The sequence below is a fragment of the Cordyceps militaris genome, assembly GCF_000225605.1.
Source record: "Cordyceps militaris CM01 unplaced genomic scaffold CCM_S00008, whole genome shotgun sequence".
Lineage (NCBI taxonomy): Eukaryota > Fungi > Ascomycota > Sordariomycetes > Hypocreales > Cordycipitaceae > Cordyceps > Cordyceps militaris.
Window position 1 is genome coordinate 585,476 of NW_006271976.1, and position 21,270 is coordinate 606,745.

Sequence of the window (21,270 nt, forward strand, 5' to 3'; positions counted from 1 at the left end):
TTATGCCACACTATATCGACTCAACAAATCCCCACTGAGAATTTTATCCTTTGTACCCAGGACTAATACTATACAAATACAAGTGGGAACAGCAAATCACTATTCTTATACACATTATTTTATTTAGACCTTAAATAAATTACTTCTATAATCACTATTGCTTATATCATCCTAATATCTAGTGGATTTGTCTGCTTTACTAATTGTAGTGATACACACGTACGACAGACACAACAGACACCTACCAACCTAGGTACCTAGTGCCTGCAGGTTCTAAGCCCTACACACTGTAGGACCCCTCACGAGAAACAACAACAACAACAGTCAATTTCCTTCTTTTTGTTACAACAAAGGCGACCTCCCTCACCATGGCTTCAACCTCCCAACACAAATTCTCCAGCGATGATTTTGAGCAAGGTAAGCCGGGGACCGGCGCCACACCCGTTCACTCAAAGCTGACCAAGGCCAACCACACCCAGCACTCCGGGCTTTGGACGTTGAAATCGGCAAATCCAAGAACATGTCCAAGATTGCGCCGATCCAGCTTCTCAGCGCCGGTGGTTTCGTGGCCGTGACCCTTTTCCACAACCGCGTCTCGACGGAAGACTTGGACTACATCATGAATCCCGATACGCCGGGGGTGGACAAGATCAAGCAGAAGCTGCAGATTGCCATCGAGGCCGTGTGCAGGCAGCGGGAGCTCCCTGCGGACTGGATCAACTCGCAGATGGAAATATTTGCCATTGGCGCCAACAAGCAGCGCCTGTTCCGCGACTCGGTCACGCAGAATGTCGTGCTCTGGCGCGGCGCCAACCTGGTCATTTACGCCGCCCAGTGGGAGTGGTCGTTGGCCCGCAAGCTCAAAAGGGTCGGGTCGCAGTACAGATTGATTGATATTAGTGATGCGGTTGAGATTTTATACAGGATGGTAGAGGAGAACGGTGGCCCTCTCGCGCTGGAAACCGTCAAGTCGTGGGACACCATCGTCTACACCCCACTGGATATGGATGCGATCAAGTGCGTTGCGGACGCCTACATGGAACGATGGGGGGTTCCCGGCATCAGCATGTAATCCTCCTTATTGCCTCGTCTCTGTTAATAGCCTGCCCAATACATGGCCCAACACTCGTCCCCTCCATTTTTTATACACTATACAGATATGCCATCGGCGCCACAATATTCCTCTTTTGGAAAATTGCATTTGCCCCGTCCTGGCAGTTTAACCGTAGATTGAGCGTTTCCGCGAGAGGCTCAACCTTGCTCGTCCAGCTAGGAGCTGTTTCGAGGAAGAGCTGGTAGTCATCATTATCGCCGACTTCCGAGGCGTGGGTTCCATCTCGTCGCATCCCCTGCTCAATCTTCCAATTAAACGAGGCGACGAGCGCTTCGACAAAGCTCGCCAGCACAGCGTATCGAACAACATCCGCGTCCTCGGGGTCTGCAATCCGGGACAGTCGCCACGACGCCTCGTTGTGGTGGAAGAAGTAGGTGGCCTCGTAGCCCATCATTATGATGTTGCCGCTGCACAAATCTTCATAGAGCCGGTAGAGCGAGCAGAGCGGCGTGTCCCGGAGACGGAACAGGGGGATATACTGGAGCTGCCGGATGTTGCGCTGCACGCGGGACGCGCTGGCTACGTCGGGGCCAGCCTTGATGAGCACGTCGTGGGTGGGTGGCAGTGGTTCCGCCTGGAAGCGCCACGGGTACGGGTACAGCAGCTGCCAGAGCAGTTTCCGGCGCTCTGAGCAGGCCTTTCGGATCCGTCCCCAGGATGTGCGCAGCTTCAGAGGGGTTATGTTGGGCCGGCGCATCACGCGTGTATATATACAGTCAGTTTGTAAGGTTTGAAGGATGAAAGGGGGTTGATGCTGGCTGGGAAATAAATATTGGTCGCGGCTGTACTGATTAAGCGGGTGGTATATGCTGGTTAGGCGCTATGCCCAAATAGGGCTAGTGGCAAGCCGTCAACTTGGGGAACAACTATAACTATTTCCAGCCTGCCAAACAACCACCATTAAGAACGATATTTCTTTTAGCTGTGGCCACTTGTATGTTGAAGGAATAAATCATGCTATAAATATGTGTAGCTGCAACAACACAGTATTGATGCTCCTGGTCATTCAGTCTTCTTTTAGTGCCGCAATCGGTTAATTGCATTTCTTTGAACCCTTGTCAGGTGGGGGTCAGGCAGCTCGTTCTGCAAAGGGACCTTTGACTCTCCCCGATTAGCATCATTCTATAGATACAGTTGTTCACACAGGTTTCTGTACGCTGGGCTGTGAAAAGAGCTCCTTAATAATTTGTTTTGCATTTCCTCACTCCCTCTTTTTGGAATGTGCCTCGTTGCTGTTTCCGAGTTTGAGTGTCTTCTTTTCCTCGACCCAAGATTTGGACCATTCCACGAGCAAGTTGGTTACAGCTATCTACGGGTTCGGTTTGCAACGGGCCGCGAGAAATGCTCCATCTCCCACATTGCAAATTGTAGACAATATATCGAATGAGCAGCACACTTGACGAAATCGAGGAATCTAGAACCTACACGTGCTGTTGAAGACTGTCATTGTATCCACAGACGAACGATGAACAGGTTCCATTGCATGACGCTAGTGTTTGGCTGAAGTAGTCTCCGAATATGGACAATTCGTGGTGGGTCCGGCTTTTAATATTGCAAAACCGCCCGTTCACCTTCTCAATGGTACGCAACTCCATTGTCGTCTTGACAGTTGGTTGACGTCGTGTTCGAGGATGGTAGTAGTTTGTGCTAGTCGAGCAATTGAAGTTGAATCATGAATTCACGACTCGAAGCAGGGGAGAACTGATTTGCACCTTTGGTTCGCTGCCATTCATCCCACACCCATGTGTTGGTTGCCAAGCCCATGACATCCGAGAGCTGAAATGTCGCAAGCCTGGTATTCTGAATTTTCACTCCATAATTTCTCGGAAATACACCTTTAATAGCGTTTCTTCGGCAAAACGGGCGGCTCGCAGCGGTTCTGCTTCGACTTACACCAAAGAGTGGGTTTGGATGCCATTTAAAGGCGGACCAGCCCGCAATGTCGCCATCCTCTACACAATGGTGTCGTATTTGTTCAAATTGCTAGTTTCCGTGGGGGTCGAAAGCAGCTGAGACAATGTGAACATTTAAAGGCCGTTGTTCCGACTTGCGATGAACCTGCACGATCAACAACGACTATACGGCTTTTGACCCAGTTTCAGCACAAGAGTCATGACAACCACTCTGGAAAAGACGGCGCCTCTGCCCGCCGCCAGCCACAATCCGCCACCCGCCAAGAGGATCTGGTACCGGACCACGCTCTTTAATGCGTTCGTCATTGGCGCCGTCGGTTTCCTGGCGCCGGGGCTGTGGAACGCCATGAGCGCGCTCGGCGCCGGTGGCGGGCAGGAGCCGTTCCTGGTCAACGCGGCCAACGCGCTCGTCTTTGCGCTCATGGGCTTCCTGTGCGTCTTTGGCGGGCCCGTGGCCAACCGCATCGGCTTCGCCTGGACACTCTTCCTCGGCGCCGTCGGCTACCCCGTCTACTCGGCTGGGCTGTACGCCAACAATCGCTACGGCAACGTCTGGTTGGTGCTCGTTGGCGCCGCGCTCTGCGGCATCTCGGCCGGGCTGTTCTGGGCCGCCGAGGGCGCCGTGGCGCTCGGCTACCCGGAAGCCTCCAAGCGCGGCCGCTACCTCAACATCTGGCTGTGGTTCCGCACCGGCGGCCCGCTCGTGGGCGGGCTCGTCGTCCTGATCCTCAACAACAACGCCGCGGCCAAGCGCAAGGGCAGCATCAACCCCAAGACGTACCTCATCTTCATCGCGCTGCAGTGCGTCGCTGCGCCGATTGCGCTGCTGCTGACCAAGCCGGAGAAGGTGCAGCGAGGCGACGGCACCAAGGTCGTGGTGGACACGGAAAACAGCTTCAAGTATGAGTTCTCGTCCCTGTGGAGGCTGTCCAAGCGCAGGGACATTCTGCTGCTGCTCCCCATCTTCTGGGCGGCCTACTTCAACCAATATTCGGGCAACTTCCAGACGTATTACTTTGGCGTGCGGGCGCGTGCCCTGATTGGCTTCGTCAGCAACTTCAGCACGCTCTTCTCGTCGCAGGTGATGAGCATGTTTCTCGATTGGAAGCGGTTCCCCGTGAAGCGCCGTCTGGAGATTTCCTTCTGGTACATTGTCGTCTGCCACGTGGCGGCTTGGATCTATGCCTGGGTGATTCAGGAAAAGTACACAGCCAACCCTCCTGCGCTGGACTGGGCCGATTCTGGGTTTGCCGAGGGCTTCTTTGTTCTTGTGCTGTGGGAGTGGTCGCGCCAGTCCTTGCAGACCTGGATGTACTACTTTGTCGCGACAAAGAGCAACAGCGTGTCGGAGCTCAGTCGTCTTTCCGGCATCCTGCGCGGACAGGAGTCTTTTGCACAGGCCATCAGTTTCGGTCTAAACACGCGAAAATGGCACGGAGGCAGGGTACCCCTGGCCGTGAACACCATTCTTCTAGGTAAGACGCTGCCGCTCTTTTTTCTTGTGTAACGATATGCTAATGGCGTAGGTATTGCATCGGTGCCGACATACATTGCGCTCAAAGAAAATGTTCCAGTTGTCGGGAAGGACGAAACGGGCGATTCGAGTGACGAAGGAGTCACTTTGGAGACTGTCGCTATTGGCAATGATAAATCGCAGAACCCTGTTTAGCGAGATTGCGAACCTGTAAATCATGGAAATACGACAATGTACAAGGCAGCCAAGAAAGTCTCTCAAATATAGGATAAAAGTACGAAGGGAGAATTCCAAATAGAGGATAAAGAAGGAATTAAAAAGAATTAGCGGCAACATCATTGTGTCCTTACTTCGTGTGATTCGGAAACATGAAGCTGTTTGGGAAAAGTATCACCATGGGTTGTTGTATCTCCAAAGCATCACGTGCACTGACCATGGCGGTGGCATCACAACGAGGCTCTCTTTCAACGATGCATCTCACTAGTGTCCATGTACCGTCTCATACCCAAAATTCATCATACAACAGCGTGCCAGCGAGGATTCGACCGCGTGTTTTTTTTTTTTTGCATAGCCCGTCCGTCCGGTTCGCCATGCCGCAAGCTGCGTCCAAGCACCCCGTGATTGGATACCCAACGTCTGCTGCCAACACGGCCATTGCGCCGCTCCCAAACACCACCACGACGACCTACACGGGCGCGACTGTCTCGCTCTCCGTCGCTCGCCGACAGCAGCAAAATGCCGTCGCCGAGCGCGAGCACACGCGGCCCCGGCAGGAGGGATGGGTCAGCATCCGCGAGGGCGGCTTCATGCCGTCGTGGAAGCAGCGCTTCATGATCCTGCGCGGCGAATGGGTCGACTTTGCCAAGGCCGAGAGCGGCAAGACGCTCTACACGCTGTTTCTCAATGAGATTGTCGCCCTGGGCCGCGCCGAGACGGCCGGCGTGCCCACCATGGAGGTGCGCCGCCGCACCGAGGGCGGCTCCTCCACGAGCCCCGGTGAGAAGGACGGGCCGCTCAAGATCCTGCACATCCGGACGCGCTCCGAGCAGGAGCTCTACGCCTGGATTGACTGCGTGCACATGGCCTGCCCCGGGCTCGGCGGCGTGAGCCACCCGACAAACTTCTTCCACGAGGTGCACGTCGGCTTCGACGCCGCCACCGACCAGTTCGTCGGCCTGCCGCAGCAGTGGGTGCAGCTACTCAGCGCGTCAGCCATCACGCAGGAGGACTACGTGCGGAATCCCCAGGCCGTGATTGAGGCGGTCGACTTCTACTCGGATCTGCAGAAGCAGGCCGAAGACCCGGATGGCTTCTTCGCCCTCTCCCCGACCAAGATTGACCGCATCGAGAACCATCTGCCGGCGAGCGATTCCACCTCGTCGCTCCAAAACCTGGCCCCCGAGCCCACGGTGGAAAGAGCGCAGGTGCCTGAAAGGACGCCACAGGCGCCGCCGAAATGGCTGCCCGATCTCGTCCCCAGCCGCCCGCCACCACAGGTGCCGAAGCTGGCGCCAAAGCTGCCGGTGATTCCTGTCTGGAAATACAATGACGACGAGCCGGTGCCAACAACTCGGCGTGCGCAAGCCCAGGATCAGACGGGGTCTCCCAGGGTAGAGCCTCTTCACGTGCAGAAAGCGACAGAGCCCAACGTAGACCATTCCTTCCCAGACACGGTGACGCCACTCAACGTCCCTTCACGGCGCCGGCAGGCGATTCGACATGTAACAACGTCCGAGGCCGAGCTGATTGCCAAGCTGCAGCCTCTCATCTCCAACGACGATCCCAACCTGTCGTACCAAAAGCACAAGAAAGTCGGCCAGGGCGCGTCCGGCTCCGTGTACGTGGCTAGTATCCGCAGCACCGCCGTCGGCATCGCGCAAGAGCTGGTCCTGAAAAGGGGGCCCAAGACCCGCGTCGCCATCAAGGAGATGAACCTGGCGCGCCAGCAGCGCAAGGAGGCGCTGCTGGACGAAATTTCCATTATGAAGGAGGGCAAACACAAAAACGTCATCAATTTTCTCGACGCCTTTCTCGTCAACGATAACAGAATGCTCTGGGTGGTCATGGACTACATGGACGGCGGCGCGCTGATTGACTTGATTGACAATAACCCGAGCATCAGTGAACGGCACATTGCCACGCTGTGCCGCGAGGTAAGCATATCCCGCCGCGGCTCACGAACAAGACGCTTTCTAATCCTTTTCCGACAAAGACATGTCTCGGCCTGCAACATCTCCACTCGAAACAAATCGTCCACCGCGACATCAAAAGTGACAACGTCCTCATCGATTCTCGAGGCCATGTCAAAATCAGTGCGTGCCTCTGTCCTGCGACGTTTCTTTCCCAACATCCAAAAACCCCAGCTAACACAGACGACCGCGCAAGCCGATTTCGGGTTCTGCGCCAAGTTGACGGCGCGGCGCTCCAAGCGCGCCACGCTGGTCGGCACGACGTACTGGATGGCGCCCGAGGTGGTCAAGCAGAAGCGGTACGGGTACAAGGTGGACGTCTGGAGCCTGGGCATCATGGCGATTGAAATGGCCGAGTCGGAGCCGCCGTACATGGACATGGAGCCGATGCGCGCCCTGTACCTCATCGCCACGGGCAGCACGCCGCCGCTGCGCGCGCCCGACAAGCACAGCGCCCTGCTCAAGCAGTTCCTCGCCACGTGCCTCGTCGTCGACGCCTCGCGGCGCGCCACGACGAGCGTGCTCCTGAATCACGAGTTTCTCCGCTCAGGCGGCGACACGAGCGAGCTGGTGGCGCTGCTGGCGTTTAAGAAGCAGTTTACGGACTAGAGTATTTTGGATATGGCTTGGTCATGAATGAATGAAAAACCTGCATAAATCAGCTCTTTTGGGACGCATCGGTACCTATATATACATGTGACAACCCTGCCATTATCTGGTATGAAACAGTTGGCGATTAATAAACCCGCCGGTTCTACCAGACCAATACAGCTCAACTTGTTCTTGCTGGCGTGGTTTCTGCCGTGTTCCCACATGAGCAAGTCGAAACCCTGATTCGCGCGTGTTTAACAATCGATAGCTGTTTTCCCCTTTACTGACTCTGCTTGAACAGCTTGCGGTCGCTTCTATGGACTCAAAGTCGCAACCTGGCATAAACCGGCCCGAGTTGTGCTTCTATCCCATCACAACACTTGGAGCGACGCTTGATAGTGTATATAGAAGCGATGCAATCCTTGCCATTGTTAGTAGTCGCGTACTTTCATTTAGTGCGTATCTAGTTGTGTAGACATGCGGCCCCTGCTGTCCCCGGAGTATGTCGGCTGGGGCCCTACTGCTACTGGCGACGGAGCCGCTCGCCCGCGCGGATGTGCTGGCCGCAGCGACCACGACAATTCGTACCCGGAGCCGGGAGATGCGGAACTTCGTGTCCGTCAGCAACGTCGTGGACGACCAGGCTCGCGCGCGGCTGTTTTGGGGCAGCCTAAAGGTGGAGTTATGTTGTTTCGGTGTGAGAATCAGGCGGTAGTTCAAGACAAGTATTGGTCATGCGCCTTTCGGCGTGTCATGGATTATATTACGCTGAAACACTATTTACTCGACATTATTATTATTTGTAGACCGTTATACAATTGATTGCTGTGAAACGCCATTCCCATTCATGTGGATGCAGTTTTTTTTTTCGGTTCCTCTTTCGTAGACATGTCGACGGTTATGCCACCTTGGCCTCCTTGAGCCGGGCCGAGAGGCTCAACACTCTGCGGGCGAAGAAGCCGTACAACGCCAGTAGCAGGTAGTTGATGAGGCAGAGGCCGAAAAAGGTGCCGACGGCACCCAGGGTGAACCAGGTCCAGGGGCGGGTGCCGAGCCACATGAGGGTCTGAGCATCGGCGCGGTGCCAGGTACTGCTCTCGAGATCGGTGATGTAGCCGTCGAGGCCGGGAGGGGAGATGACCTTGACGGTGGGCGACGGGGTGGTGGGCAGCGTCAGCAGGTAGTCCTTGACGACGAGCGAGATGAAGAGGGGTCCCGAGGACAGCATAATGTTGATGTAGGGACCGTACTCGGCCCAGAAGCGCGTCCAGGCGTAGTAGTAGGGGAGCTGAGCGATGGCCATGGTAAAGGCTGGGTGACGGGCCGAGGCAATCATGAGGTCGTTGGTGACGCCGGTGGGTGCGGTGGATTTGAAAATGGCAACGTCATTACTAGAGTCATTTTCGACTTCTTGCATGGGGAAAGTCTGGTTGCACTGGGTGTCCATGTCGAGATAGATGCCGCCAAAGTGGTAGAGCACAAAGTATCGGATGGCGTCGGCGCGCTGGATGGGGAAAGCGTAATTCTTCCACGATTCGACAAAGTCCGAGTAGTTGGCAGCGAGGAATTCCTCGGCGCCCTTGTCGGTCCAGAGCTGGGTGCTTGTTAGCGATGAGGTTCCAAGTGTGCAAGCTGCAACGAGTCTCGCGCCGAGATTGGGGGTTAGTCTGCTCACCATGTACTCGTAGTCCTTGTACACCTCCTTACAGCTGCGCTGCGACTCTACCCACTTGGCAGGAATCGTATCGTTGGGGGTCGTCTGGTGGAGGATGCGCGGAATCTTGTGTTTGGCGCCCGGCACGTCTGGGGCGGCAGCGACATTGTGGAGCTCGAGTCTCGGGGTGAAGAGGTCTTCGTTGCGTCGGAGCAGGGTGATGAGGGGCTCGAGGACGATGACGAGGGTGACGACGATGAGGACGTCAATGCACAGGAGGACGGCGGCGGCCTTGCGCTGTCGAGGGAGGAGAAGGCGCGTGCGGGAGCGGCGCCGATAGGGTCTCGAGGGCGAGGCATCACCGGCCTCCTCGTCGGGGACAGCCTCGTACTTGGTCTGGCGGCTGCCGCCCAACATCCGGGACAGCCAAGCCATGGTGCGCGGAGCGTTGTCGTCGACAATTTCTGCGTCCGAAGCGGTCGTGTCCAGAAGTGCGCGAGGGGGGTGGGACCGGCGCGCGGACGAGGAGAGTAGGGTGTCGAGGTGGTGGTGCGTAGTGGTGTGTTGGTCGGGGCTGGAGATCGAGGAGGGAAAAGGGCGTCTTTTCGGCAGCCTTATGTTATATACGAGGTAGCAGCGACAGGAGCCTGGTTCAGGGACTAAGACTAGGGGTAGGCTAGCCTAGGCTGGTGTGTTTTAGTGGCTCAGCAAGGCCGTTGAGATCGGGATTTGGAAACTTTGGAAGCAAGACGGCTATGGATGCTCGAGTCGTGTGCGTCTTGGCCCGGAAAAAGGCACAAAGATGTTTGGTTTGGTGGATGGGGGAAATCAAAAGTCGGGAAAAGAGGACGAGAGAAAGCAGAGGCGCAAGAGGCACAAAGGAGCAAAGGAGATTTCGGGCGTGCCGAGCTGGGCCAATCAGGCTAGCTACATCTTGTTGGAAAAGCGGGCACGATGAGGGATTGACTTGCCCCTGAGCAGTGAGAAGGGGAACAGCGGGCTTTTGCGCAGTTGGTTGGGACGAGAATATTTTGTATTACACTTGGAAATAACAGAAATAGCCGTGAGAAATCCTGCCGTGTTCAAAATAACAGCATAAGTGCTTGAAGAGTGCTTGAAATCTGTCGTGTGCTCCTTGGCCAACGGCCTGTCTGATTCCCTGGGTGTCGTGTGAGGACGAGGCCTCCCCTGCCAATGCGACCTTGCAAATGTAGGTACCTACGGAGTACGGATACAGGGGAGGAGAACCGTCGTCAGTCGGCATCTGTCAGGGCACTTAGTACGCACTCAAGCGCTGTAGTACTCCGTACCTGAAGGTCGCTGGGGTACGCGGACAGGCGGTACGCGGACAGGCCTCGTCAGCCCCATTCACCAATCATCAATCACCGGCAATCACCCACAACAGGTCTAGTCACTCTTGGTTCCCGATAGCCTATCCTCCAAGAAGCAGTTCTCGACCATATCCCGCCTGCTGATTGGTCTGGTCGGGATCTGCCGATAAAAGAGAGAAAAAAATTTGACCAAAAACTCCGGACCACAGAGCAGAGAAGACCAAAAAAACTTTCGAACCCTCAGCCTCAAACACGTGGAATGCCAGCAGCGTCATCACAGGCTCACTTTCAACGTGCCGATACCCATCAGCAGCGGTCTTGGCAGCCTCATCTCCACGTGACGCCTACGTATGCTTTTTTTTCCTGCCTCGCTTCCATACCGACGTACGTCTGCTACCCTAATGCAAGCTCAAGGACCAACAGAACAGTGTTGTGTCAAGATGGTTGCCGCAGGATGTGGCAAATACCAACAGGAGGTAGAAGAAAATCAACTCTCGGATCTTCCCTAGTGTCCAGCCAACAGTTCTTCGCCTTCGCCGACCTCCAATAATGGCCGACTTTTCTTCTCCACATGGGGGTGCCATAGTGTCGCCAGCAAACTCCAAGTAATGGCCGCTAAACACCGATGCCGTCCACTACCTAACTACCTATTACCTGCTTTTTACGTTGCTTACTCCCAAAGTTTACCCCAGCGTCTGCGCCTCCGCAATCGTTTCAATCATTACCAGACCCTAATCAACGATATCGATAGGCGAGGCATACTCTGAACATGACGTATTCTCCATCTTTCAAGTCGAGATGGGACAGCGGCCGTGCCGTGCATCAAGGCCAGCTATGCCAAGACGGCACCCGGGTAGCTCCCGTCTGCTGCTGTCTGTCACTGAACGCCTCGACTTGGCAACCATGCAAAAAGGAGTCCTTTTCAACACCACAACACTCGCTCTACTACATATTGACCTGGTTCCCTCACCACATGGTGACAACTCCCCTTTCGTGGCAGCAACTTGGGAAGATATGCCAATGCATCGCAATTCCCCAATTCCCGACAAACAATCCATTCGGGATGCGGGACATGTTCCGCCAGTGCCCCGTTGGGAATTGCAAACTGGAAAAAGTCGGCTGCAAAGGCTCGCATTGTCACCCAATACAGAATGGCGCCGCGGGTCACAGCTTCTGCCCTGCCAATCTCATCAGCCCTGTGCAAAAGTGATGCCCCAAAGCGGCATTTCGACTAACAGGCAACATCCCTCAGGCCTCAATCTGCCTCACAAGGCTCCTTGCAGCGGAACCGGCTCGCGCGGCAGCTTCTCCTGCGGGCTACCTTGACGGACAAGATGATGTTATCGATTCGTCGACTCACAGTTATTATAAATCCATTCGTAGATGCAGCTATTTATACCGCGTAGTCCGCATTGCCTCCTCGTCGTCTCCCCAACACACCCTGACCGAACCCCCGACCGGCCCGCCATGCTCGCGTCTCTCCTCGCCGTCCTCGCCATCGCCGCGGCCTTGTCGGCGCCGACGTGACCCTCACCAAGGACGGCTGTGTCGACCCCGCGGGCTTCGCATCGTGCCAGGCCGCCGTCACCACCAAGACGAGCGCCTGCATCGCGCAGGCGAAAAAGGACGGCAGCCAGCAGGAGCTGCTCGCCTGCGGGTGCCAGGACCCCATCGACAACGCCAACTGCTACGCCGCCCACTGCTGGAACCAGGTCTGGGGCTGCCAGTACCAGGAGTACATGGTGCAGTACTTTCGCGGCTGCCCCATCGCGAAGCAGCCCGTGCCGTACTTTCCCGCCCCGGCCGACGCCCGCGCCGCCTGCTCGTGCAACCTCGGTAGGGTCTTCTTCGCGTACAACGGCGCCATCCAGCAGGCGGCGCAGTGCGTGCAGAAGCAGAACTCGGCCGACGCCGGCGCCAACCTGCAGGCCATGCAGGGCTGCAACTGCTGCCAGGTCAGCGGCGCCTTTTCTAGGTATGTCGAGGCCCTGGATGTGTCTGTGTGTGTGTGTATATCAAGGGAACCAAAGAAAAGAACAAAGGCCAAAGGGAAACAAGGCACTAACACGACAACTCGGCAGCTTCTTTGAAATCTGCCCCAGCACGGACCCCAAGCTCCTCGGCCTCAGCAACCTCGGCCAGCTGCAGTCCGCCGCCAACACACAGTTCACCAGCTGCGGCAAGTACCTCGACACGTACGACTGCGTCAAGGACTTTGGCTTCCACCTCGACGGCGTCAGCAGCTACCTCAAGCCGAGCGACCCGCTCACGACCGGCACCGCTACCCTCAGCAACGTCGCGGGCACTGTCACCGCGCCCGCTTCGGGCAGAGTCTTTTCTTACACAAACGGCGCCGACGGCACCGTGTACACGATTACCGCCGCGGGCAAGTTTAGTGATTCCGGGAGCGGTTCCGGGAGCGGTTCCGGGAGCGGTTCCGGCTCAGGATCTGGCTCGGGATCCGCCGCAGACAGTGCTTCGGGCAGTGCCAATCCAAGCCAGACGAGCAAGCCCAAGAGCGCGGCTGCGGGCACCACGGCGAGCAGCGGCTTCGTAGTCCTGGCCGTGGCCGTTTGCGCCGCTGCTCTCCTGTAAAAGACTGTAACCGCGATACACAAAAACGCATGAAGGTTTTCCAGAGGAGATATCATATTAATAGAACGCGAATTGTTGTTCCAGACAACGAAACAGAGTACCTGAGCAGAGATATATTTGATCAGTTTGCCGCACCACTTTCCCACGCCATTCACCTGCGCGTCACGCCTCCCACGCCCTTCATCACCAGCCACCCCGCCAGCAAGCCGTGCAGCCACCTGCCCAGCGCGTTCTCCAGCATCGTCGGCTTCTCGCGCCTGCCGCGCCACAGCCACGTCTCATTCACGAACCGGACCTCGTCGCCGCCGCCCTTGCCCTCCTCCACCGCCGACCGGATCAGCCCGCGCACCGGCGGTCCCGCATACGAGCTCGGCGTGTCGATGCTCAGCTCAACCGCCTCCCCGCCGCCGCCGCTCTCCTTGCACTCGTAGCTCGTCACCCTGTACACGCCGTCGACGACGTCGCCGCCCGCAAACGCCAGGCCGTCCACGTGCGCCGCCGCAAAGCTCGCCTTGCGCACCGGCTCCGCGACCATGGCGCGGATGAGCAGCGCCTGCGGCGTCCAGCTAAACGCCTTGAACGTGGTGCGCAGGTATGCCGTGAGGAGCGGGCCCGGTGTGTTGCCACTGCCGCCGCGGAGCTTGTGCACGAGCGTCGCGGCGGAGACTGGGCCGGAGACGACCCGCTCGTAGCAGACGACCCAGTCGTCGGGGTGCGCGGCGACGTCGGCCGGCAGGCCCTTGGGCGCGGCCGGTGCGTGGGCGGAGGAGGGGGAGAGCTGCCCGGTGGTGCGCGTCGTGCTGCGCCAAACGGCCCAGTGCAGGTACGCGACGTAGGCGGCGGGCAGGACGACGGGGAGCAGCGCGACGGCGGTGCGGTGCCGCGTGAGGTCCGGGATGGAAAAGTTGACGAGGTGCGACATGGCGCGCGGATTTTGGGTTGTGTGTTTGGGCGAGAGTTTCAGACGAGGGAGCGAGGGATACGGGCTATGCGAGCTGAACTAGGTGGGTAGGTTTGGATGTGCCTGGATTATCCAGGGTGTGGTGGTGAGCGCACACTGTGTATTTACACTGTACGTCTATATGCGCTATGGAAGGGAATAGCAGGCACCTGTGTCATTTTGTCGCGACGTTGCCGTTCCTGGTCGGTGTGAAGCCGGCAAGTCAATTCGCAGCCGGCTGTTCATGGAGAGCCACCAATACGGCATTGTTCGCCCACAGCTCTACCTGGTGGATAAGCTGGACTTGTGTAACTGCTTGTTGCAGCATAGACGAGTTACCGATTTTCAAAAAAGTAGGGTACGTAAACTGAAACGGCCAACAGCAAGGTCTCATCAGAGCATTTCCTTCGCACGTGCTGGTTTACACGTACGAGTTGAGCGCGGTATGGGGCGTGAGTTTCGACAATGCTTCGATTCGCACGTTTCAGTCACATTACCACGTCATCAGGTATTCTACTGGGGCGTAGCGTAAGCAACTATTCAAATTGAGACAGCCGGCTTTGGTAGTTATACAAGGGTAACTCTTCAATATATCATTATTTGCATTACCGTCTAGGCATATCCCCCTGCCCTACTCTTTTGCCCTCCAATCACACCAAACAATCATGCACAGTGGTATCTTGGTCGAGCCGTCACAAAGTGAATCTAGCTGTCCCTATCAAACAGTCGGCTCGCCACCAAAACTGGCGATTCGCAGCTTCGTCTAGACAACACGCGAGGCAGCCTCCGCATCGTGCTTCTCGCGCAAGTCGTTTGCGGCGTACTTGGCCTTGAGGCAGTTGACCATGGCAGCGGGGGCATGGATAATTTGCGCACCACTGTGAATGAAAAGGATTAGTTAAAATTTGGAGGTCAAATACTCTTGGCAAGAATACGTACGCAGCGACGAGACCGAGGAACCCGCAAGCGACGCGACGGGCAGAGACATCACTGTCCAGATAGCCATCGGCGCCACGGTGACCTGAGACGGAGAAACCGTAGTAGGTGCACAAAACGAGAAGGGCAATGAGGATGAGCTCAAAGGGCAGCTTCATTACGGCCTTGCGCATGTTGGTCTCGGGATGACGCTTGGTGACGATGCGGAAGACGCCGTGGAGGAGCATGACGCCGGAGAGCACAATTGCGAGAGAGCCCTGCAGTGCCGCATTAGTATCTTCATGGATTTTCTGCGTCTTGTTTCAAAAGAATTGGATCCAAAGGTCTTTTCGTACAAAAATGTAGAGCATGGTAAAGGCTTTCGGTTGGTGGCTGGTGGCGCCGGTGATGACGGATCCGAGCATAAGCACAAATATGGCGGCGCGGTTCACTGCGTCCGAGACGAGCTCCTTTCTGGTAATCTGATAGCTCGTCATTTTGATTCGATATTATCCGATTTCTCCCAATAACAGTTGATGTGGTTGGGGCAAAAAAAAAATTCTTCCAAGGGCACGCGAGTTCGAGGCGATCAGGGAAGGCGTGTTTGCGGGGGAGGTGGCGGAGAAGTGATAGGGTCAAAGGGGAAGACGAGGTGAGATGGAGAACGGCGGGTCACCGATTTTGTTCTACACGGGCCAAGCAATGGGAAGGAACAGAGGAACGAAAGAAAAACAAAGCATGTGGCCGTGTGTACTAAAAAGGGAGGCCAGGCCCGGATGGACCGGGTTGGCGGCATCGACGTCGAGCTAAGTCTTGTGCGGACTGCGGGAAGCTGGGCTCAACAGGTCATCTGTTTCCAATAGTGTACGCCACTCTGACAGTGTCTTGCATCCCCAGAGAGCAGTTTGCGAGGCTCTTGTGCGAGACCCCTGTTACCGCACACCCGTGTTATAGCCTGAGCTTTGTCCACAGCCACGTCCGTACTCTGCTGCATAGCTTCCTGCGCTGCTACTATAGCAGAGCCCAATGCTGATGCCGCAAAGGTATGAAAAGGAAGCAACAAAGTACTCCTCCCCGTGCTTCCCCGGCATCATTTGTTTTCTTTCTTTGTACCGAGTTGCGTCCAAGACCTTGGGCAAGAAAGACTTGGCAGAGCAGCTTGGGCCAGTGGCACACTCTGGGGAAAAAAGGGCCGGAGCCCCACGTCGGGGTAGCGAAAAAGCTCAGATGGCTCGCCCACCAGGTATTAATTCGTCTTCTTAGCTTCATCCCACTGCAACAAGTTTTCAAGCCACGGCCGAGACTAACCAGATCAAGCTGCATCGCCCGTGGACAAGGAAATTGGCCTGCCCCAAGACGACAACAAGGTTTAGACTAACCTGGTGACGATGATGGACAACGAGATGGACGAGACCTGAAAGAGCCGTTTGTCCAGCCACCACCACCACCACCACGACGCCACGCGCACATCACTACACCTTGTTGCCAAGGATTCATACGCACTGGTCCTCAAGCTGCCTCAGATTTGCATGTGCTGAGCCGCCTTTTGCTCGCCCCTCTTCCTCTGCAGAATCCTTTGTATTGGCAATCTGCAGCCACAACAGCCGCACATCGTACCACACGGTACATGCCATCCATCCACAAACGAATTGCACGGTTACGACTGGGAGACATTTGTGTATGTATCCATCACTGACCTACACACGAAGCCATCTATGTGTAATTTGCTGTGGCTTGATTTGTTCTATTTACTTCATGGTTGTCCCTCCATTGACCTCTCACTCCCCAATAGCCCACTGCTCCCGCCATGCCAGCGTCGCCGCCAAAAACGCTAGACTATTCATGTCTGCGTCACTCTTTGCCCTGTCCAGCAGTGCCCTGTACTCTTCCTGCGAGCCGAATTGATAAACACCCATCTTGTCTCCGCCCGAGATGCTCCCAACCCCGGCCTCGTCGACGTCGCCCACCGCCACCGCCGAGGCGCGATGCACCACCTCCTCGGCCCACGGACCCTTGTCCGACGTCGATGCCAACGCGACGTCGGTGCTGCTGCTGCTGCTGCTGCCTTGGACCAACAAGGCCGTGCCGGCTTCTGTAGAGAGAAATACGGCAGGGCTCTGCGTGCCCTTCGGCGCGCCGGCCAGTACGCACACATGACCAGTCGCCGGCTCGAGCGCCCTGCTTGCTATGAAAAAGGACGCATCGCCCAGCAGCCACCGCCCGCCGCGCGCAAAACGCAGCTGCTGCGCCGTCAGGAGAAGCAGCGCGAGCGGCGACGCGCCCCAGGGCCCCGGCGCCCAGAGCCGGCCGCCCCGCCGTCCAAACGGGTTGCCCGCCGCCGCCGCAGAGTGTACGGAAATGATGCGCAGCGCGCTCCTCCTGCTCTCCGACACCCCAGCGGCCTTAAAAAAGGCATCGGCCTGCGCCATCCCGGAAAGCACCGCCTCTGTCGCGCCCTGCACCTCGTCGAGGCCGTGGAGCACGACACACGGGAACGTGAGCCCAGCAGGCGGCGGCGCCGAAGAAGCGTAGATGCTCGTCTGGCGCGGGAAGCATTTGCCGCGCAGCGTCGCGAGAAGACCCCGCGCCGTGGCCACCTGGCCGGCCGGGACCGACATCTCAATGACATCCCACAGCGGCGCGTTGCCGCGGGACTGGAGCAGCGACTGCTGCACGGCCAGGATGCCCGCCGTCGTGTGCTGCCCGCCGCCACGCGCGAACCAGTCGTCCAGCTTGTGCTCGGAGATGGTGTCGTGGAGCGTCGCTAAGACGCTGTTGAGCTTGTCGAGGCCGATGAGGAAGAGCGGAACCACCTCGTGCGCCGTGTCCCGTCCCAGCGCGCACGCCGCGTCCGCGACGAAATTCGCCGCCTCGCCTAGCAGCACCCGCTTCCGCAGCGCCTCGAACCCGGCCGGCTCGACGCGGTCGACCCAGCGCATAAAGTCGGCATTCCCCGCCAGCGCGGCGAAGAAGCCCGCGTCTGCCTGCCGCATCGTTTCCGAGCCCGGGTGGTGCGCGAAGCGTATGCGAAATTCGGTGTCGCTCTCGCTCTGCACGGCCAGGAACCCGTGCCGGATCTCGGAAAAGGCCGATAGTGAAAATTTTAGCTTGGACAGCTCGTACGCATAGTCGCCCGGCTCGAAGTCGCGCGTGCTAGCAAAGTCGCTGAGCAGGTGCACGCCGCGCGGGTCGATGAGCGCGACGGGCCGCGTCGCCGCCGGCCCAACGCAGCACAGGATATTGTGCAGGTTGAGGTCGCCATGGATCTCGCCGATGAGCGTCGGCGCCAAGGCCTGCAGGGCCGGGTGGCTGCGCAACTGCGCCGTGACGGCGCGGAAGCCGAGCAGCGTGCGGCCGTTGAGCACAATCTCGGGGCTGTCGGCAATGGCGGCGAGCGCCGGCACGGCGGCGCGCGCAATGGCGACGCGGCGGTCCATGCGGTCAAAGTGCGCCTTTTCGATAAAGTCGCGCGGCGCCTCCGTGGCGCTCCGCGGCCACACGCTTCCCGCCATCTCGCCGAGCAGCGCGCTCGCTGTGCCGAGCAACAGCGGCCCGCCCATGCCCGCCATGGCCAGCTGCGCGAGCGTCTGGCTGGGCAGGTACGGAAAGTCAATCGAGAAGGCGGCGGCGCTGGCGGTGCGCCGTAGCGGGCGCACGAAAATGTCCGTGTCCCGCGCGGCGAGGCTTGTCTCCAGGAAGCGGTGCTGGCGCTCCAGCCATGGTCGCCCGTTCTCATCGATGCCCGCGTGTGCGCACGTCTTGTGCACCTCGAGACGGCCGTCGGGCCGCACCACCAGCGACACGTGCGCCGACGAGCCGCTCTCGTCGAGGTGCACCGACGTCGTCTGCTGCGATTTGTCGGCGTCTTGTGTGGAGAGCAGCAGGCCGCGCGGCCCAATGACGGCTCGCACGGTGATGCCGGCCACGACGACGTCGCCGGCCCGCCAGTGCTCCTGTGATGAAATGGCGTCGTTTATACTGTCGACCGAGACGCCCCTTTTTGTAATTACGTCTCGCGGGACGAGAGCCGTCCACGAAGACGCACCCGTAGACTTGTCCACCACGGGAACGACGAGGTGCTGGCGGAATTTGTCCGCGATGCCGTCAATGTCCGAGTAGCCACCGCCCACTGCTGGAGAGACAGCAGGGGTCGTCTTGATGCCGTTGTGGACGCTGCCCTCTGCCTTGCCCTGGTCTGGCTTTCCCGCGACGGCGGGCCTTGACTCGGAGTCGACCGCCATGATGATGTTGTTTCGGGGACGCGGCTGAGAAGCAAGTATCTCCGCCGCGATGCTAGCGCAGACGACGGGCCATTCTTATATATTCAACCCCCTCCCCCCTTCGCACGACCTGATCTGCCCCAGGCGCAGTTGGCAGTTTCCAGGGATCTTGGGACGATCCAAAGTTATACACCGCTAATCGCAAAGTGGGCTGTTGCTATTTTGCTCAGGGTCTGGACCGTCTTAAGTGCGGGGGGACATGGCTGTCTTGTCACCATTCACAACCTGTCAAGTGTCGCGCAACGGTCGGCCCGTTGTGACGGCCATTACTAGTGTCGTGTCCTGCAGGCTTCAAAAGAGAGGACCAGCTTCTCTTTTGAGTAAGAAATTCCAGGCACATTCGACCTCTGCGACATTTTCGTACTTGGGAAGCAGCGTCATTTTCCAAGCCGCGCTTGGCAAGAGTGGGGGAGGTGTATAATATAGAGTATCCGTGGAGTCGCGTAGAGAACTGTTCAAAAAGCCACCAGCTGGTAGTGTCGAATGAAAGTGGCTGTGACGAACATGCTTGGAAACCGCAAATCCCGATGACCCCGCTGCCGATATGGTCAAGGACGAACACACCAGTCTCTCTCTTGCGGAAGATTCCCGCTGCATGTCTCAGTTGGTACGGTTAGATGTGATGCTGAAGATTCAAAGCAAACTAGCTCGCTTACTGAATCCAGCCACATGCAGCACAAAAGGATCACGATGCGCAGAGGCTCTGCCAGCTAGTGGCCGGTCAGAAACATGTTTGGGTGTGTTGTCTGCATGGTTGACACCCGATAGACGCTAGCTGCGCCTCTCTACAATTACCTCGCAGATGGAAGCAAGGATCCTGCTCCGCCAACGTGTTGAGATCTGGCATGCACTACCGATAAACAAGGTGAAAATAGCCGAGTCAAATATTTGCTGTCGCTGTTTTTGCATTGTCTCTACTGTCGAAACGGACGTTTACATTGTGAGGTTTCGGAGTCTTCCTCCAGGGCAGATACTGGACGGAGCAGACCTACTACTATCACATCGAAAAAGCTGGCTCATGTTGCAAAAAAAAAAGAGGGCTTCGGAAAACAGATTTTCTTGCAAATAATGCTTCCTTTTTCTCCAACTTGTGACAGGTTTGTCCTCGACGTTGATGACGTTGACAACACCTCCTGTCCCTCATTTGTACCCGCAGACACTTGGATGATGTTTGCCGTCCCTTGCCCGTCAACACAACCGAGCCGAGGGCGCTTGCAAAAGGGCTCGCCTCCATGACACGCAGGATAAAGGGACGCCTTGTCTGGCGGTTACAAGCCAGGGCAGCGGCCGCCAAGCCATGATGCTACCGAGAGACGACCCAGAAAAGTGAATATTGGGGCTGTGGCCGTTTTGTCTTGATGAGTGATGACTGCGGTACCACCAAGCGGAATAACGTGAAACCAACGGCCGACGTCGCGCAAAAGTTGACGCTGTCAGCAAGCAACAAAGAACTGATCTTGGCATTGTAGCGCATCCCCCCCACTGCCACCGGCTCTCGTTACAACGATACTATCAAGGGGCAGCAGTCTGACAACTCTTAGCGCCGTATCCATTGCTTCATAAAGGAAAAACGCGGCGACGACAGGCGCCTATCACTCACCCAAGCATCACCCCCCTCTTTCCCCGGTACGACCTCAGAATTGCTGTTGTGACAGACCCCGTGGCGAATAGGAAACAAAGGACCAGAAAAGCGTGCAGATGGAAAGTGCGGGTGTAGCCTCACCTGAATCAGCACCGTGGGCATGTCTCCGTTGGTGCTACAGGGAAAGGGGGATATAAAGTGTCATTGCCCGTACATAGGAACCCTCAGTTGTTCTCTCCAGAAACCACAATCTCAATCTCGAAGCCTTTCACTTGCAGAGTCGAGCTCTGCAACTCAAAAAAAAGACCCCCAAAAAAAACCAAGACCCCTTTTATACTTCATCATGGCCACAAGACCGGCGACTTCCCACCACAGCCCGGAAGCGTCGCCGCCGCACTCTCCCGCACTCTCGGCTGGGCGTGCTCCCGTGGAGCCGCCCGACCTTCACCCGTCATCGCCGGAGGGCAGCCCAGGGTCGCGCCCAGAGCGGCGCGCGGAGCGTGAACATCGCCCGCCATCACCAGAGCACAGCTCAAGACCGTACCGAGGGCGGCGCGCGGAGCCTGAACCTCGCCCGTCATCGCCGGAGGGCAGCCCAGGGTCGCGCCCAGAGCGGCGCGCGGAGCCTGAACATCGCCCGCCATCACCGGAGCGCAGCTCAAGACCGTACCGAGGGCGGCGCGCGGAGCCTG

General features: G+C 57.4%; 8 protein-coding genes across 8 annotated transcripts; 5 read left to right on the plus strand and 3 right to left on the minus strand.

Annotated features, from left to right (window-relative positions):
* Positions 1-368: 368 nt before the first annotated feature.
* CCM_09266 (uncharacterized protein) lies at positions 369-1,745 on the plus strand (the record flags this gene model as incomplete). Its single annotated transcript, XM_006674400.1, has 4 exons — positions 369-417; positions 456-1,017; positions 1,158-1,225; positions 1,270-1,745. 4 exons carry the CDS (start codon positions 369-371, stop codon positions 1,743-1,745), a joined length of 1,155 nt encoding a protein of 384 aa, XP_006674463.1.
* Positions 1,746-3,226: 1,481 nt separating this feature from the next.
* CCM_09267 (Major facilitator superfamily transporter) lies at positions 3,227-4,696 on the plus strand (the record flags this gene model as incomplete). The annotated part of the gene is made up of 2 exons (XM_006674401.1): positions 3,227-4,502; positions 4,554-4,696. The coding sequence occupies 2 exons, from the start codon at positions 3,227-3,229 to the stop codon at positions 4,694-4,696; spliced, it is 1,419 nt and encodes a 472-aa protein (XP_006674464.1).
* A 395-nt stretch (positions 4,697-5,091) lies between these two features.
* CCM_09268 (STE20 kinase) lies at positions 5,092-7,299 on the plus strand (the record flags this gene model as incomplete). The annotated part of the gene is made up of 1 exon (XM_006674402.1): positions 5,092-7,299. One exon carries the CDS (start codon positions 5,092-5,094, stop codon positions 7,297-7,299), a length of 2,208 nt encoding a protein of 735 aa, XP_006674465.1.
* Positions 7,300-7,783: 484 nt separating this feature from the next.
* CCM_09269 (uncharacterized protein) lies at positions 7,784-7,996 on the plus strand (the record flags this gene model as incomplete). Its single annotated transcript, XM_006674403.1, has 1 exon — positions 7,784-7,996. One exon carries the CDS (start codon positions 7,784-7,786, stop codon positions 7,994-7,996), a length of 213 nt encoding a protein of 70 aa, XP_006674466.1.
* Positions 7,997-8,179: 183 nt separating this feature from the next.
* CCM_09270 (mannosyl phosphorylinositol ceramide synthase SUR1) lies at positions 8,180-9,370 on the minus strand (the record flags this gene model as incomplete). Its single annotated transcript, XM_006674404.1, has 2 exons — positions 8,180-8,875; positions 8,957-9,370. 2 exons carry the CDS (start codon positions 9,368-9,370, stop codon positions 8,180-8,182), a joined length of 1,110 nt encoding a protein of 369 aa, XP_006674467.1.
* Positions 9,371-11,733: 2,363 nt separating this feature from the next.
* On the plus strand, positions 11,734-12,861 carry CCM_09271 (uncharacterized protein; the record flags this gene model as incomplete). The annotated part of the gene is made up of 3 exons (XM_006674405.1): positions 11,734-11,754; positions 11,805-12,241; positions 12,348-12,861. 3 exons carry the CDS (start codon positions 11,734-11,736, stop codon positions 12,859-12,861), a joined length of 972 nt encoding a protein of 323 aa, XP_006674468.1.
* Positions 12,862-13,012: 151 nt separating this feature from the next.
* Positions 13,013-13,783, minus strand: CCM_09272 (uncharacterized protein; the record flags this gene model as incomplete). Its single annotated transcript, XM_006674406.1, has 1 exon — positions 13,013-13,783. The coding sequence occupies one exon, from the start codon at positions 13,781-13,783 to the stop codon at positions 13,013-13,015; it is 771 nt and encodes a 256-aa protein (XP_006674469.1).
* Positions 13,784-14,564: 781 nt separating this feature from the next.
* CCM_09273 (uncharacterized protein) lies at positions 14,565-18,957 on the minus strand (the record flags this gene model as incomplete). Its single annotated transcript, XM_006674407.1, has 9 exons — positions 14,565-14,679; positions 14,741-14,994; positions 15,073-15,198; positions 15,585-15,716; positions 15,893-15,989; positions 16,096-16,188; positions 16,220-16,379; positions 16,418-16,443; positions 16,499-18,957. The coding sequence occupies 9 exons, from the start codon at positions 18,955-18,957 to the stop codon at positions 14,565-14,567; spliced, it is 3,462 nt and encodes a 1,153-aa protein (XP_006674470.1).
* Positions 18,958-21,270: the final 2,313 nt, after the last annotated feature.